General features: G+C 51.4%; 5 protein-coding genes across 5 annotated transcripts; 4 read left to right on the top strand and 1 right to left on the bottom strand.

The window, feature by feature from the left end:
* The first annotated feature begins 1,198 nt into the window (after positions 1-1,198).
* On the top strand, positions 1,199-4,538 carry PV10_03127 (uncharacterized protein). Its single transcript, XM_016367529.1, has 2 exons — positions 1,199-3,767; positions 3,830-4,538. The coding sequence occupies exons 1-2, from the start codon at positions 1,802-1,804 to the stop codon at positions 3,862-3,864; spliced, it is 2,001 nt and encodes a 666-aa protein (XP_016227047.1). The 5' UTR covers positions 1,199-1,801; the 3' UTR covers positions 3,865-4,538.
* Positions 4,539-5,250: 712 nt separating this feature from the next.
* Positions 5,251-7,181, top strand: PV10_03126 (uncharacterized protein). The gene has a single exon (XM_016367528.1). It carries the CDS (start codon positions 5,647-5,649, stop codon positions 6,712-6,714), a length of 1,068 nt encoding a protein of 355 aa, XP_016227046.1. The 5' UTR covers positions 5,251-5,646; the 3' UTR covers positions 6,715-7,181.
* Positions 6,991-8,535, bottom strand: PV10_03125 (uncharacterized protein). Its single transcript, XM_016367527.1, has one exon. It carries the CDS (start codon positions 8,487-8,489, stop codon positions 7,923-7,925), a length of 567 nt encoding a protein of 188 aa, XP_016227045.1. The 5' UTR covers positions 8,490-8,535; the 3' UTR covers positions 6,991-7,922.
* A 695-nt stretch (positions 8,536-9,230) lies between these two features.
* On the top strand, positions 9,231-10,984 carry PV10_03124 (uncharacterized protein). Its single transcript, XM_016367526.1, has 2 exons — positions 9,231-9,891; positions 9,976-10,984. The coding sequence occupies exons 1-2, from the start codon at positions 9,365-9,367 to the stop codon at positions 10,478-10,480; spliced, it is 1,032 nt and encodes a 343-aa protein (XP_016227044.1). The 5' UTR covers positions 9,231-9,364; the 3' UTR covers positions 10,481-10,984.
* Positions 10,985-11,447: 463 nt separating this feature from the next.
* PV10_03123 (uncharacterized protein) lies at positions 11,448-15,078 on the top strand. Its single transcript, XM_016367525.1, has 2 exons — positions 11,448-14,598; positions 14,650-15,078. Exons 1-2 carry the CDS (start codon positions 12,007-12,009, stop codon positions 14,875-14,877), a joined length of 2,820 nt encoding a protein of 939 aa, XP_016227043.1. The 5' UTR covers positions 11,448-12,006; the 3' UTR covers positions 14,878-15,078.
* Positions 15,079-15,466: the final 388 nt, after the last annotated feature.

Raw genomic sequence — 15,466 nt, 5'->3', positions numbered from 1 at the left:
ACAATTTTTCTCCAGTAGAAGCCCGCCATTTCTCCTGAAAAGAACTCCGTGTTTGGGGTGTGTTACGATCTCGAGGCATCATTCTTGTTATTGATCCCAAGGGATTTCATATCCAATGCAAGAGATATGGATGACAGGATATTTGTGGATGCCAACACCAACGGAGTCCGGTGTTTACTATTTGTGTTCTTACGTGTGAGAGCCCTTTTCTGAAATGCGGGCCAAAAAAAGGTTGTTGGATGATGGGATGATGCAAGTTTCTCGGTTGTGGCTGAGGCGAAGCCTTGCAGTGGTGTGAGGCGAATCAGAATTTGGCATTATCGATGTCGCCGCGAGCCTCCCGCCGGTCCGGGTTGCTCTGGCAGCGCCCCTCGGCCCCTTTGCCCGTTCCAGCTGAAGCCTTTAACACAAAGTCTTGGTGGGGGGAAGAGAGGTGAGGGGTGTGGACACCAAAACCAGAGTATCGAGGTGCCTGTGTTGAGGCTCCAGGTGCCAGACTTTAGGTGGCTTTTCATCCTTGGGCCCCTCTATTTCGCGCCCCAAAGACACGCGTCACTCCTACTAAATAATGCTTTCTCGTCCTCTTTTCTGAGTTCTCGGCAGACCTTCCTAAGCAATCTCCATATTCATCAACGTCTTCCTTGCTTAGAATTCCCCCCAGCCCGTCAACTCTGAGGCATCAATTTGACTTTAGTGATAAAAAGTAACCCCTTTCCATCATTGACAGCACAACGCCGATAGACAGTGGAGTCGACTTGTCTTATTGTTCACACAATGGATGTATGTGGATGGCGGGAAACAGGGATGGCTGTGACAACTGCCATGTGACTGGAGTCGATGTTAACGATAAATCTGAGTCTTGATCCTCAATAATACTAACCGTCGACTTCTTGGTCAGTAAATAAACCTACCCAAGTACTGCTAAAGTGTCTTTCGCGGATATGGGACATCCGCAATTGATCAAACCCGGAACTCCGGCCATCTCTACGCTACTGCACATCCTCACAAAGATCCTAACCACATGACTGTTTATAAATCTATAATTACCAAACATCTGTTTGTCTCTTTGTCTGTTGACGTATTGAGCACAAAAGCGTCTCCTTGCACGGCCCATCCATTTGTGGGGCTGAGACAAGCTCGCCCACCTGTTGTGAAACCGTATGCGTACTACGCATAAATGGGAATATCCATCGGGTCCACAGAGGTTGTCCAGACTTTGAATTGCGTTGGCATTATTCGAGGACGTACCATTCGGTTCGAAGACAAGAGATCCCCAGACACTTTACACGAAGACTGTAGACGCGGAGCTTCACAAAGGATCTCTTTAGAGATACCTAACTACCTTACCTACGCCATCAAGTAACAAGTAAGGAGAACTGATCTCAGACTCTCCGTGCCCACACTCCCTTCTCTTGTTGGTTCTCCGCTGCCTTTGACCTCGACACCCTCTGCCTGCTCGACGCTATCCCATTTTCATCATCTCACATTCTTTTCATACTCCCCTCCACTTCGTCTTACCATTTCTCCTACGTATCCTCACTCACTTAGACCGTCTCTCCAATCAACTTTGACCTAGCTGGGCACACGCTCGCATTCCTATCCTTAACACCAACCCATACTGCCAACCCTTACGTTGTTCAACTCATCATCCCTCCCACACTTTCCCTAGTGACCGCACCAACAACCAACACGCAATAGCCTAGTTGTTACTCCTGTTCGTTTGACCTACAACCTCTCTACCAACGTCCAGCGACGTTTGTGCCACATGTATCTGCGGTGAAGATCACACAGCCTTTGCACCATGGCCGAGGCCACGATCCATCCACTTCCACCTACTCCTCCCGCTCCAATCTACTCGCCTCCGTTGAGGACCGACAGCCCTCGCATTGTCGAACCCCGACCTGAGCAAGACGCCTATAGGCCTCCCTCTACATCCTCCCGCGATCACTATGCTATGAATCGTCCACTACAATCCCCCGAGGCCGCCGTGCCCAGGATCCCAGACCCTGCAGCCCCGAACAGGACTCTCACACCCCAGTCTGTCACTCTTCCAGATCCTCAGAGACTATCACCTACACCCGGGGCTATGCGGGGACGACCTGTTAGCGGACAGCTACACGCCAATGTCACCCCCGACCACAGGAGAGTGGCTTCGGAGAACATTACCCCAAGAGAAGACATAGAGTTGACTCCCTATCAGCGATCCATGAGACATGTCTCAACCTCCGCCCTAGAACCTGAGGGACCCTCGGACAATTTTGAGCCATTGCGCTATCATCATATGGCCTTAGACGAGGCTGAACTCAGCAAACGGGCCTCGAGGTTAACCGTTGGTACCGACGGCTCCGGCCGCGTCGACAGTCCCCACCAGAACACATACGGCCAGCATATTCCACGTCCAACTTCCTCCTACTCGAATGCCTCTGACGCCCGCGGCCGCACTCATTCTCCCCATCAGGCTTCGCCGGGCCGACCAGTTTCACGTCTGTCCAGATCGCCAGATACACGACCTATCTCATATGTGGATCTACTCAATGTTCCCTACCCACAGCCCGCCCCAAGCGGCGCGGAAAACTTGGTGAACTCGGGCTTACGGACCGTCATTGGCAACAATGCCTCGTTAATGTCCACCAGGAAAACCCTCGACATGTATCGAGCCAACGTGAAGAAGACTAGTGATCCGGCGGTTCAGTATGAATTTGCCCTCTTCATGATCAGCGCCGCACAGGAGGAAGGGCTCGACGCGGATGGGGCATCTGATTCCGCCCTGTCCGACAGATCGCAGACGGCAGTCCGGGAGGACCTTCTCAAGGAAGCGAAACACATCTTGCAGAAGCTGTCGGACCGATCATATCCCTTTGCTCAGTATTACCTCGCCGATGGCTACGCCTCAGGTCTCTTCAACAAGGGCCGGGAAGACTGGGATCGGGCCTTTCCTCTCTTCTTGGCTGCCTCTAAACACGGTCACGCAGAGGCAGGCTACCGCACCGCCCTGTGTTACGAGTTCGGTTGGGGATGCCGTGTTGATGCTGCCAAGGCAGTTCAGTTCTACCAACACGCTGCCAGCAAAAATCACCCCGGAGCCATGCTGCGGCTAGGACGAGGCTGTCTGACTGGTGACATGGGCCTCACGAAGCGGTATCGTGAAGGGCTTCGTTGGCTCAAAAGGGCCTCGGAATCGGCCGACTTTCAATATAATCAGGCCCCTTATGACCTGGCCTGCTTGCACGAGACTGGTTTTGGCCCGGACGTGTTCAAGGATGAAACTTATGCGGCTCAACTATACACCAAAGCTGCTGACCTGGGCCACGTCGAGGCCAACTATCGCTTAGGTGAGGCATACGAGTACGGCCACCTAGGATGCCCCAAGGATGCCGCACTCAGCATCCATTTCTACACCGGGGCTGCCGAGCGTGGCCACGCACCTTCGCAGATGGCTTTGTGCGCGTGGTACATGATCGGGGTGCCAGGACTTCTAGAAAAGGATGAGACCGAAGCCTACGAATGGGCGAACCGAGCCGCACAGCAGGGTCTGGCTAAGGCACAATACACACTTGGCTACTTCACGGAGATGGGCATAGGATGCCGTCGAGATCCTCTTGAAGCCAATGTCATGTATGTGGCCGCGGCAGATCAGGGCGAGGAAAGAGCAAAACATCGAATTGCTGCAATTCGTGCTGCATCAGTTGGAGCGGACCCTCTGACGGCTGCTGCGCACAGAGGTGCATTAACCGATAGCAGAACCGGCGGCAATATTGGACCTCAGGGTGAGCTTTCCTCCCGACCTACCATACGTCGCAAACCCCTTCCACTGACTGCCCGAATCTAGAAAGTGAGAAAAAGAAAAAGTTTGGGATTTTTTGAGACGATCATGTTAGCGAAGCATTGTGCATTCACCGGCGTTGGCCTATAGACGATACAGGTCGGGAGTCGTTGTCTTCGACACCCGATTGTCTTGTCGATGACTTGTCGAAACAACATCCCCCAGTCGTGGTCCATGGTGAAACGACTTGGATGTGGCCGTGTTGACAGTGGAATCTCGAATGAGCAAGGGGGTAATTTGCATTGCGATAGCATCAGGGACATCTTGACGAAAGCATGTCACGGCGGAACAAGACTTTGGGAGGATTCACGACAGCGACGAAGTTGGTTAAAGTTACCAGTGTTCTACTTATTGAGGTGCAGATGTTGGATGGCGCTAGGATTGCTTTGGATATCTTGGTAGAGCTTTGATCCGGACAAGAGGCGGAGTCGATCCACGAGACAACTTCAATAATTGACCTGAGTAGCATCATGTCGAACCATGAGCGAACACACCATGAGGTTGAGGCCGTGCTACAGGTTCAGCAGCTGAGAGGGAAAATCAGACAGACGCATTCTGTTGCCTACCTTGAACTCCAGTGGCACACGTGATAGTGATGGTGATGTGTGCGTGTGCCTGCCGTTTATACAAAACCAATCATTATCATTGTGCAAGTGCAAGCATTGTATGGCCCCTTGGACCTTCCTCTTTACATGCAAGGAAAATTCCTCATCTCTTCTCATCCTTCATCTTGTAAATCAAGAATCCCAGGATGCTTGGATACTTCATGCATGGTTGGATGACCTGATCCTTGAGGAATTGCGTCATGAGCAAGCATAAGCAGTCACTTGAACGTCTATTGCTTCACCCATTCCCTGGCACTCTTCACATGACTGCTCAGTGCGTCCAGCCCTGGGACATTCAAACTTCTACATTTTTCTCGTCAACCAACCCCCCTCCCACTCGTTGATTTTCCTCACGATGATTGGCCACTTCTGGCGGTGAGCAAGCGAAACGAAGAGGAATGAGAACGGAAACGGCAGACACGCTTGGAGCCATGCCAAACCCGAAACCCTCTTTAATAACCCCTCGACCTTCCTTGGCTGCATTGCTCCGTTGAGATCGCGCCACATCCACCATTCACATGGCCGAACCTTGCTCCCCGCTGGCCTCACCGCCAGCATATCCGCCAGCCTCTCTTCAACAGTCTCTCTACCTTTCAATCCACAATGTCCTCATGACATGGCTCTCAAGCCCCTTCATTCCTCAATCGTCATCCCTCGTCGGCGTTTTCTTGCCGATGCCCAGCGCCTAATCCCTATCCTCGCCTCGTGACTCCAGTCATATCTCTCATCCAAGACTGCTACCCAATCAAGGGACCGAGCCGCCGTGCACGGCTGCATACCTGCAACGCCCCTCCACTGCGGATCTCAGAACATCATCTTAAATTCTAGTTCCGCTTAGAAGCGAAAGGCTGGTCTAGCACTTTGTACAAGACGACCTTGTTCCGCCTTTCAGGTCGAGCTTTCTATGCCAGAACCATATCAAGAAGAACAATGTCACCAGTATTGTCCTCTATTTGCAGTTGCTGCAGGCCATTCCAATGACGGCCATGGTATTATCCCTCGCTTCGGTCCTTTATTTCGCGCTCTCTCATGTCCTCTGAAATTGTTCTTTGTCCAGCTTCCCTTAACTTGCCTGTTTCCTTCCTCATCAATTCACTGCTTTGAGCCTCCTTTGGGGAGTGTGACAATCCGACCGAGGTCCACAGAATCTACTCGGCCTGCACGTTCGCCCCCAGCAAACACCAGTGCTCGACTACAGTCCTGTCCTACCCCAGTTTCATGATGTTACGATTGACGAATATGCCCACGACTGAACAGCGAAGCTACGATGAGTGCGAGTCCGATACAGAATCTTTTCATTCTGCTATAACGACGGCTCCCCCAGACGTCGAAGGCAGGACCAACTTCAATGGGCAGAGAGGCAAGTCCGCTAGCCAGCACTTGGAAACAACGACTATATCCTCTGCGGCCAACATCCGCACAAAACGGCAGCAACGAAAGCCATCGTCTAGCCCGGTACCTATCATACCAACCCGAAGGTCAAGCAGCAAACGCCGCAAAACCTCCAGACTTTCAGCAACCACAGCCGACCGCACGCTCTTAACAAATGAATACTTCTTCTCCCTCGACGGCATACTCGCCCTAAGCCGAGAATTCACTCCTCTTCCTAGCGCCTCACATTCATCCTCCAACTCTCGCACAGCCACACGCCACCCTTCTCTCAACCCTCAGGAAGACCATCATAATAACAGCTTCTCTCCGTCGACAGCGACCGAAGACATGCAGCATTTGTGCACAAGGCTTGACGAGAAACTGGCGTACACTCTCACCTACTCATACTCGCGCAACGAGGATTCTGAGTCGTCGTCTTCGCCTTCATTGAGAGCCGCTAGCTCTAGAACTTCTGCCGACGGATTTACACAGTCAATTTTGCGCCGAGATAACTCAAATAACTCAAATTCGGCTCACCAAGTACCTCATAATTCACGTCTAGCCTCCACGGATCCTTTCCCCAGCATGTCTGATCAATCCTTCAAGCCTCATCGTCCTTGCTTGAACACGATCCATACCTGGACTAGCAATCAAACGCGGAGGCTTGAATACGAGAAGATCGACCGCGCATACAGCGGCCTACGCGGCTTCGTCAGAAGGGTTTTGCCACGTTGGCTACGGCCCAGAGATGCTCGGACGGGGTTCTTCACGGGCGACTGTGATGGAAGGAGCGTAAGACGGTTTAGAATGGATCTGGATACCGAAGAAGAGTCGGTTGGGCAGCATAACGGGAACAAATTGGGGCATGCCAATGACGACACGAAACACAAACACAAATGGATGTGTTTTGGGTGAAAGAGAAGCCTTTACTCTCGGCTTGAATGGCTCTGACCCAGGAGCAAATCCATGACAGGCTAGGCGAGCTTGACCGGATCAACTACATGGATGAAAACCGGCCCTAGCGTGAACAATACTTCTCTACATTGCGGGTCCATTGTGCTTGATTACGATGCTAGGATAAGCTCAAAGAAGACGAGCTCAAAGAAGACGACTGCTAATATGGAAAGCTATGGCGAATAGCCTGGTCCTCAGTTGGATACTACGATGTTTCGCAAGGATGAAGCACTCTGCAACAACAAATTCGGAAGTTCTTGATGGACAAGGTAACGGAATAGCCTGTCTCTGCGATGTCTGTTTATAGTTGCACATTCATTTCACCACATCTTGTCACAACATGTAACGCAGATAGTAAAGTACTGCCAAGTCGAGCAGTGTTGGAAATATCCCTAGCTAGCTAGCCAGTCAATCAATCGATGACCGAGTGATATTGATAGCAGAAGAGCTATTTCCGTTTCTGGAAGAGTACATTTATGATAGAGCTTCCTGGTTCCATTCTAGACTACTCTAACCGCTTGTGCTGATGCTGGTGCTCCAGGTGGGAGTCATGGAGGAAGTGGTGAGTCTACTCATAGTGGATGTCGTCGGAGGACTTGAAGTTGGATCATCGGCAGACTGGCTCGATGAAAATCCTTATGGATACTGTAACGATGTGGAAGTGGTGGACGTGGGGTCCATGTTCGGCATATCCATCGAGGATGTCGACAAGGGATCCGCTGACCCTGTAACTGTAGAGGTTGAGGGGGGAACACTGCGAGAATCCCTCTCATCATGAGTCGTGAGCGTGCTAATGACGCTCAGTCATTCTTGCGTACAATGTAGAGACGAGTCTGACTGGGTCAAAGTACAAATCGCTTTCGCATTGCGTCGTTGGTTGGCCAAGGCGTCCAGAGATGCAGAGCTTGGCTGGTGTGAGCCGAGACTGAACCATCCAGATCAGAGAATTGCTCCAATAGAGCATCCAAAATTGACAACTGATATTTGCGGGCCGGTATCAAGGATACTGCTTGAAGTGGCCGTATCACAGGGATGGGAGAGGCCGGAGATATTGTCCTGGAACGGCTGGCCGAAGGATGGCGAGACCTCAGCAAATGCTCGAATTGTCCTCATGATTCTCTGACGAGCTTTTGCGTGATATGCAGTCAAATCGATGTGCTCCAACTTCCTCATAGCAGATCGAAATCGTCCAATTTCTCGCGATACTGCAAGACATGCCTCTTGATTTTACTGGAATCGACCCAGGTGACGAAATCCTCCATGCCTCTGTTGATGAGAAAGGCAGGATCGGTGACGACGTCGGTGCCAACACGAACATGACCTTGTTCGATGAGTTTGTGGGCGGTGCTGACATGCTCGACCATGCCCGAGCGGACCATGATGATCCCCAGGCGTCGACGACAGAAGGCTGAGACAGTGACATCCTTCTCCACACTACTCAATCCTGCGCCTTGCTGTCTAGTCTGCTTGAGTATGCCGATCTGATGTAATTTCTCCAGCATGACGGTCTCCATTTGTACACGATATGGGTCTGTAGGGTCGAGAAGGGAGAGGAGATGTGCAAGTTGCCTTAAGCGGCCACATAAAGCATTGTATTTGCTGTAGTCGAGGGGGTGAGTAAGGTGGTAGCGGCGTCGAACAGCGGCTTCGCGGTGAGAGAGACCATCGGACTTGTAGTTGATCAAATCAACCTTACGAAGGAGCTTGCGCTCATGATGTTTGAGTTTGCGAACCATGGTCTCTTATGGATCTATCGACCAGAGTCTAGAGATTGGTCGCAGGCTGAGCGGCGATGGAATGATTTGATCCGCCAACATAATAAATTTTGATCTGGGATTTGCAACCCCAGGTCGAAATGCAACAAACTTGCCAAGAGATAAGATAATCGGCATTTGCTCGGATGTACAAGTGTCGGCAGGCGCAATATGTCATCACACCCAGTCATAGTGGAGTCTTATCACCCTGGTCGGGGTGATCCTATCCAATCAGAGTCGACATGTTAACTTTTTTGCAACAGAGCCCCTCAGCACAAGTATACAATTTGTAAGATTGCTGGATTGTGAATATTCGGCCCATGGGTCTCAACCAAGTTGCTGGACTATGGCGTAGTTACTACTCGTCGTGAAAAATCAGTGTGCAAGGTTTCAAGCGTCTTTCCCCTCAATCAGCTGAATCAAGACCCCTGTGGAGCATATGTGTGGATGGTTGGGGTACAATGAATGTTACTGTATACATTTACAGTAATATGTTGTCGCTGCAGTAGTATTGCAATGGAATCATCCCGCCGAAGAGTCTACAAGGGTCGGCATCACCCCCGCCCAATATCAAGGGCTTCGGGAAAGTACCAGTGCAGGGAAATAATGAAGATAGTTTATTAAGCAAGTGGGGCTATAGCTTCACCTCGGCTGGGGAGATACGGAGTGGTCTATAAAACTCGCTCACGGACATTTTTGAACCCGCAGTGAAAGTGCTTTATCCGTAGGCGGCCCGTTAAGTCCGTGGACTCTCTTTAATCAGTTCAGGGGGCATTCGTGGAATATATAAAAAGCGTGGGCCCATTTTACTCTTCTGCTATCTATACAAATCGCGCCGAGCATTCGCCATATTGATCATGCCGACCCAAAAAGCTATCGTCCTTGAGGGGGAGCCTGGAAAGGCGTCGCTCGTCACCGATCGCCCGTATCCCCGGCACCGACCTGGCTTTGTCTACGTGGACGTCAAAGCTGTAGCCCTCAACCCTACCGATTGGAAGCATGTCGACTTCGCCAACCGCAAAGGGCTGTTGCTCGGTTGTGACTTTGCGGGCGTCGTCGCCGAACTGGGCGAAGGCTACACCAAAGACTGGAAAATCGGTGATCGAGTTCTAGGCTTCGCCACTGGAGCTAACGAACTAGAGGCAGAAGATGGCGCTTTTGCTGAGCGCATCGCCGTCAAAGCCGATGTTGCTCTTCGCATACCCGACAATATGTCCTTTGAAGAGGCTGCCACCTTGGGTGTGGGTCTCATCACCGTTGGTCAAGGTCTATACCAGCAGATGGGACTTAACCGTCCCAGCAACCCAACCACGAACGGCGAATATATTCTCATCTATGGTGGAAGTTCAGCCACAGGGACGTTGGGTATTCAGTTTGCCAAATTGTATGATCCACCAACCCTTTGCCTCTGCTCCTCGGTCTTGGGTCCGGCTCTACCTGCTGACTAGATACTAACCTGCTTTGATAGATCGGGATATAAAGTCATCACGACCGCGTCGCCTCGCAATTTCGAGCTGCTCAAGTCTCTCGGGGCCTCTGAGGCATTCGACTACCGAGACCCGGATGTCGCAGACAAGATCAAAAAATACACCAACAACAGCCTCAAACTAGTGTGGGATACCATCTCCCTCGAGCCGTCGGCCAAGATCTGTGCTGATGTGATTGCGCCTGGAGGAACGTATGGAACGATTCTCGGCGTCAAGTTTCCTCGAGATGACGTCAAGATGACATTTTCATTGGGCTACACTGCAATGGGTGAGCCTGTCCGAAAATTCACGTTCAGAATGGACGATACCAGGGAAGACTTTGAATTCATGAAGGAGTATTTGAAGGAGGTGGAACCTCTTCTGGCGCAAGGCCGCATCAAGCCTCACCCGCCAAAAGTGGGCAAGGGCCTCGAAAATGTGATTGAAGGACTTGATCTGTTGAGACATGACAAAGTCAGTGGACAGAAATTGGTGTATACATTGTAATGTCGATGGACCAGTCACGCTCCAAGTAGCAGCAGCTTTTCCACTATCTCAAAGCAACTGTTCACCCTGTTCCATAACATGTCACGTGGTTCTTGAACGTAGGCGGAAAGTGTGGCACCAGGAACAGCACGACGAAGCAGGACAGGGAACAGAGGGCTGGGCTTCTTGACCGCCGAGACAAAACACACAGTAGTGACGAGCAGACCCAAACGGTTCAACGTTTCAAGTTACGGAGTGTGCAGATACCAAGGGACCCCAAGAGCTGTCGTCGTAATCACTGTGTGTTCATCCAGACAATAATGTGGGACCAGAAGCCAACCAGGAAGTTAGGCGCTAATAAGTGAGATGCTGAAGGGCTCGCATCGTATTAGAGGGCTGAGGGGCAGGGCGTGGAGGGGCAGAGGGGTAAGTTAGGTGGTTAGGTATCCAGGCACCGCCAGGACATGAGAGCGAATTGTTGTACATGCGAATAGGCATTTACCATTCACCGTGGCACAGACTCACAGACTTTAAATTCTATTTTGGACCTTAAAATAGCAATAGGTAATTGTCTGGCGAGTTACGCGTCCTCATGTACTCCGTATATACTTCGAATCGCATGTGCAGCAATCGTAGGTAGTATCTATGCGCTAAAAGACAAACATGTACATGCATTGTTAGGCGACGATTAAGTACCTACAGATTGCCAGGTAGATGAGTGTCTTACGTGCCTGGTACGACCACCGCACTTGACCAGGTTAGGCACCATAATGCGCGCAACTTTGGTGGGATGCCGCTAAACTTTCAGCTAACTTACGGTACGAGTCATCGTCATTGCTTGCGACTCTCTCTGGGCGCATGCAGCCTATAGCCTGTAACCTGTAACCTATAACCTTCAGCCTCCAGGCTCCAGGCCCTTAGCTGCCAAGGCTACACAAGCCCCTCGGCCCCAGGTTGAGAATTGGAGGAGGCGAGGGGCGGCAGCCACCAGACACCAGACACACAGCAGGACCACCATGACGCAGCCTCCAAGTTACCTGGTACATTTTGCCAATGATAATAATGTATGAAGTCATCCACCACCACAATTCCACTCTCCTCAATCACGAGTCTGCCAGGAAATATGTTCATCTGATCAACTATTCCGTGAGTGTGTTTTCTCCAGATCTTCAACTTTTTGAGGTCAGCCACCTTGCTGCGTCACAAGGCATACCAGCCATCGACATATCGACATCAAGATCGTGATTATCGCAACATCATTCAAGCGGTGCCACCAGGCCTCGACGGTAATCCTGCGTGACATGTTTCCGCGCTTGATCCCGTCACTACCACCAGCCGCGTAACGAGAACGATAATCTGCATCTTAGGTCGATCAGACCCAATTGTACCATACAAACCTTGCAGATCGTTCTCCTTACCTGACTTTCCCCAGTCAGCCTTGTCCTGCAGCATTCTTTATTCGAGCAGAAACCACATTCATATCTCTCCTGCCTCCCTCACCATCACTGGAACCCTCCCTCCTCCCCACGACATTCCTCCTCAGAGCCATGTCGACAACAACATTACCCTCCCGACCACCGCCAACGACGACCTCGCTGAGCAATGGCAGCGTCAAGTTACCCGGCACTCAGGATGACGCGGCCACCAGCAAGACCTCATTGCCTCCACCAGGGCATCTGCTGACAGGGAAGCAAGAGCATTACCTGAAACGCGAACTCATTGCTTCTCAAGTTCATAGCGAGATCTCTGAACTCAACAGTCCCACCGCTTTACAACGCTTTGGTGCCCCCTTCCGTTCGGAATTTGGAGAGATATCACCCATGGACTCAGAATTGCCCATTCTCCGTCACATTTTTGTTAATCATGTCCGCAAATTCCCCTTCCTCAACCAGGCAAAAGAGAAGGAATTCTGGCAGGACAAGTTGCAAGTCTTTCTCGAGTCTTTCGCGAGCAAATACATCTCCTCCTCTGAAGATCGCCTGGAAGAGACTAAAAGAAGGAAGCTGGCCAAGAAATGTGAGAAGTTGATCGAACTGATGATGGTTTCGGGTATTCCCACTGCCTCGGGCTATGAAGAGAGAATTCGCTTTTCTGAAATGGAGGTGGTGGAGCGAGGTGCCAATGAACAAGGCCTGGTCGTCAATCAGCCAGAGGGCAATTTCATTCATGGTTGGGACGTCAATGTCGCCGCCGTAAGGATGACCTCGGTCAAACGCACCGTCCGATATCACCAACACGCCGAGTTCTTGATCAGAGTCAAGCGAGAGAACCAGCCCGAGCACTATGTAGGTCGCCGTTATGGAGAATTTGCCAGACTGCAAAAGAGACTCCGGACAGAGATGCCTGGCAAAGTTCTCCCTCCTCTTCCTCGAAAAAACAAGTCTGCAACCGCCACAATTCTCGGGTCAGGTGCCGATGACGATGCTTCCTCAGTCTCCTCGGTGTCTACTCAGGCGAGTCTAGACGACACTAGCTCTTCGAGAGCAATGCTGTCTGCTCACCGTCGCCTCAAATCTGGCAATTCGTTGAGTGTCGGATCTGGCACAGGCTCGCCTAGGGGGCGTGCCTCTCCCCGGGTCAGTCTGTCTCGAGACCGGAGTGTCAGCCCTCAACCCATCAGGCTACACCGCGAAAACCAGCGTGTGTCCCTGAGGGCCTTTCTCCGCACCTTGTTGCAGAATCCCCAGATCGCCGGATCCAAGTCGATGAACGAATTCCTGACCCTTCAACCGGTCAAACTTAACGAGGAGGAACTCGAGGACGTTGACCGACGGAAAGAGATGGACGAACGACGTCTGGAAGAGCAACGACGCTTCTACGACATTGCCCGTCAGCGAGCCGCCGAGCTTGACACCTACATGGAGCAGTTCCGGCGAAACATAGTCGAAAGCAACGGTCTCACCAAGCTTTTTGCAGAGATCCGCAGCAAGGAGCGTTTGGACGACCTCAGTCCCGAGTACCAGAAATTCGCCGAATGGCTCCGCATCGAAGTCGCCGCCACCATATACCATCTTTTCCTTGCCGAAGATAACTCGCCTGAACTGTTCGCCCAAGCCAAGCGCATACATTCTCTCGTGCCATACACGGTCCTCAAGAATGTCATTCGAATTTCCAACCCTGCCGCTGTCATGTCCGGCGTTCTCGACTTGTTCCTGGCCCAGCCATTTGGAGCTCGCTCGCTACTGCAGAGAATCTTTGCGCAAACTCTCAGCGATGGCATCCGTCAATTCCAAAGATCCATTGATGATCTTGTTGCCAGGGTTGGAGACTCTGTCCTTACCAACAAGCTGAAAGATTTTGTAAACAGCGACGAGGAGACCAAGCTCTTGCTTCGTGCCGAGGCAGAGAATGAGCAGGTCGACTTGGTTGTGGCAATCCTGCGGTCGGAAAAGTTCCAGCCCGACTTGACGTCTACTCAGATCCAGCGCGTGTTCAACGCTTACGTAGCGTGGAACAGCGCCGTGGAGAACGCAGACGAGGAACTCAAGCAAGGCGCAGAGATGTTTTCGCAATTGAAACAACTTTTAAAGCTGATGACTCGACAACGGGATAAGGATATGATGGCTAAGATGATCGAGGAACCGACCACGCTCCAACTTTTCCGGGATCTCTTTACCATCTTCTACGAGCCCTTGATTCGAGTCTACAAGTCAGCCAACGTGTACAACAGTATCACAGACTTTGCACAATTTGCCGAGGACGCGATCAAGACTGTGGAGACGGCGCAGCGGCAAGACGTGTCGGCAGATCCCAACCAGACTGTCCAAAGTTTCATCGACCTGTGTGCACGCCACGAACACAACCTGTACAAGTTCATTCATGAAGTCCACATCCACGACAACGGTCTCTTCACTGCGCTGATGGGCTGGATCGAGGATATTTTGGACTTTTTGAGAAAAGGACCAAAGGGGGGCAAGCTCGACATGAACGCGATATTTCAAGGTGCGCTGGATATGGGGACGATTGATAAGGAGAAGGCCATTAGTGAGATCAATGCGTTGATCCAGTGGCAGGAAGCGCGTAAGAAGTGGCACAGCGATAAGACACGGCAGAAAATGGCAGCCGAAGGATCGACCAGCTCCGCTGATGGTATGCCTGGGCTGTCGTCGTTCAGAAGCAGTGATTTCGGATTGCACGAAGTGAGTACAACGCCTGACCGACGTGACACAGTACTAACCAATTCCCTCTAGACGGATCTTCTAGACCTTCAAATTGAAGAGGACGAGGATGATGACGAAACTGACGAGGAAGAGGCGGAGGACGACCTCGACCCTATTGGTGCCGAGCGTCGACGACGGAAGAAGGCTCAGGATCGACTCCGCCGAACTGCGGGCGAACCGGTCAAGCCGGATGTCAGCGAGGTGTTGAAACTCCGAGAATCTTTCCTGGCCATGCTCAGAGCCGTCCTTAGCGACTAATGAAGATATATGACCCGCAGCCGCATCAGCCAGCATGGAGGGATGATCGGCTCATGATCATGATGACGATGATGACGAAACAGGGCAATGATTTTGCAGGCCTTCAACTGATATCGCATTGCTGCTCAACTGTCATTGCGCACGGTTTTTGTCTGAGCAAGCATGGTTGTGCATAGATAGTGCATAGATAGCATCTCGCAATAAAATATTGTATATACGAAGAAAGGGGCACCAATGGCGATGGAGTGACAAGATGTCTAGACGTCTAGACCCTATCGACCAATTTTCTCCATGGCTGCGTGGTGACGAGGTTTGGCAGCATCCGCATCCGGCAAAGCAATGAACGCAACCATTTCAGATCGCAACGAAACATCGAGTCGATGCCGCAAACAATGGCCACAGTTTCTTCAGAGTACACAAGGCTGGTCAGGCATTGAAGAATAATACAGAGTCGTGTCCACGTCAGCGTCCGTAGAAGGGAGGCACGGCGTGTTGAAATGCAAGTCAAGAAATGCAAGCACGACCCTTGCTCAGCAAAAGGTGATGAGGAAGTCACTATAGCGTACTCCGTAGCCAAACCCCGGTTGCA

This window comes from Exophiala mesophila (genome assembly GCF_000836275.1).
Source record: "Exophiala mesophila strain CBS 40295 unplaced genomic scaffold supercont1.2, whole genome shotgun sequence".
NCBI classification, from domain to species: Eukaryota; Fungi; Ascomycota; class Eurotiomycetes; order Chaetothyriales; family Herpotrichiellaceae; genus Exophiala; species Exophiala mesophila.
This window is presented reverse-complemented; position numbering and strand designations above follow the sequence as displayed.

Bases quoted from the DNA above. Each gene is read 5' to 3' on its own strand.
- PV10_03127 (XM_016367529.1), top strand. From the start codon at position 1,802: ATGGCCGAGGCCACGATCCATCCACTTCCACCTACTCCTCCCGCTCCA. The intron at 3,768-3,829 runs GTGAGCTTTCCT...GCCCGAATCTAG, and splicing joins CGGCAATATTGGACCTCAGG to AAAGTGAGAAAAAGAAAAAG.
- PV10_03126 (XM_016367528.1), top strand. From the start codon at position 5,647: ATGATGTTACGATTGACGAATATGCCCACGACTGAACAGCGAAGCTAC.
- PV10_03125 (XM_016367527.1), bottom strand. From the start codon at position 8,489: ATGGTTCGCAAACTCAAACATCATGAGCGCAAGCTCCTTCGTAAGGTT.
- PV10_03124 (XM_016367526.1), top strand. From the start codon at position 9,365: ATGCCGACCCAAAAAGCTATCGTCCTTGAGGGGGAGCCTGGAAAGGCG. The intron at 9,892-9,975 runs GTATGATCCACC...CTGCTTTGATAG, and splicing joins GGTATTCAGTTTGCCAAATT to ATCGGGATATAAAGTCATCA.
- PV10_03123 (XM_016367525.1), top strand. From the start codon at position 12,007: ATGTCGACAACAACATTACCCTCCCGACCACCGCCAACGACGACCTCG. The intron at 14,599-14,649 runs GTGAGTACAACG...AATTCCCTCTAG, and splicing joins GTGATTTCGGATTGCACGAA to ACGGATCTTCTAGACCTTCA.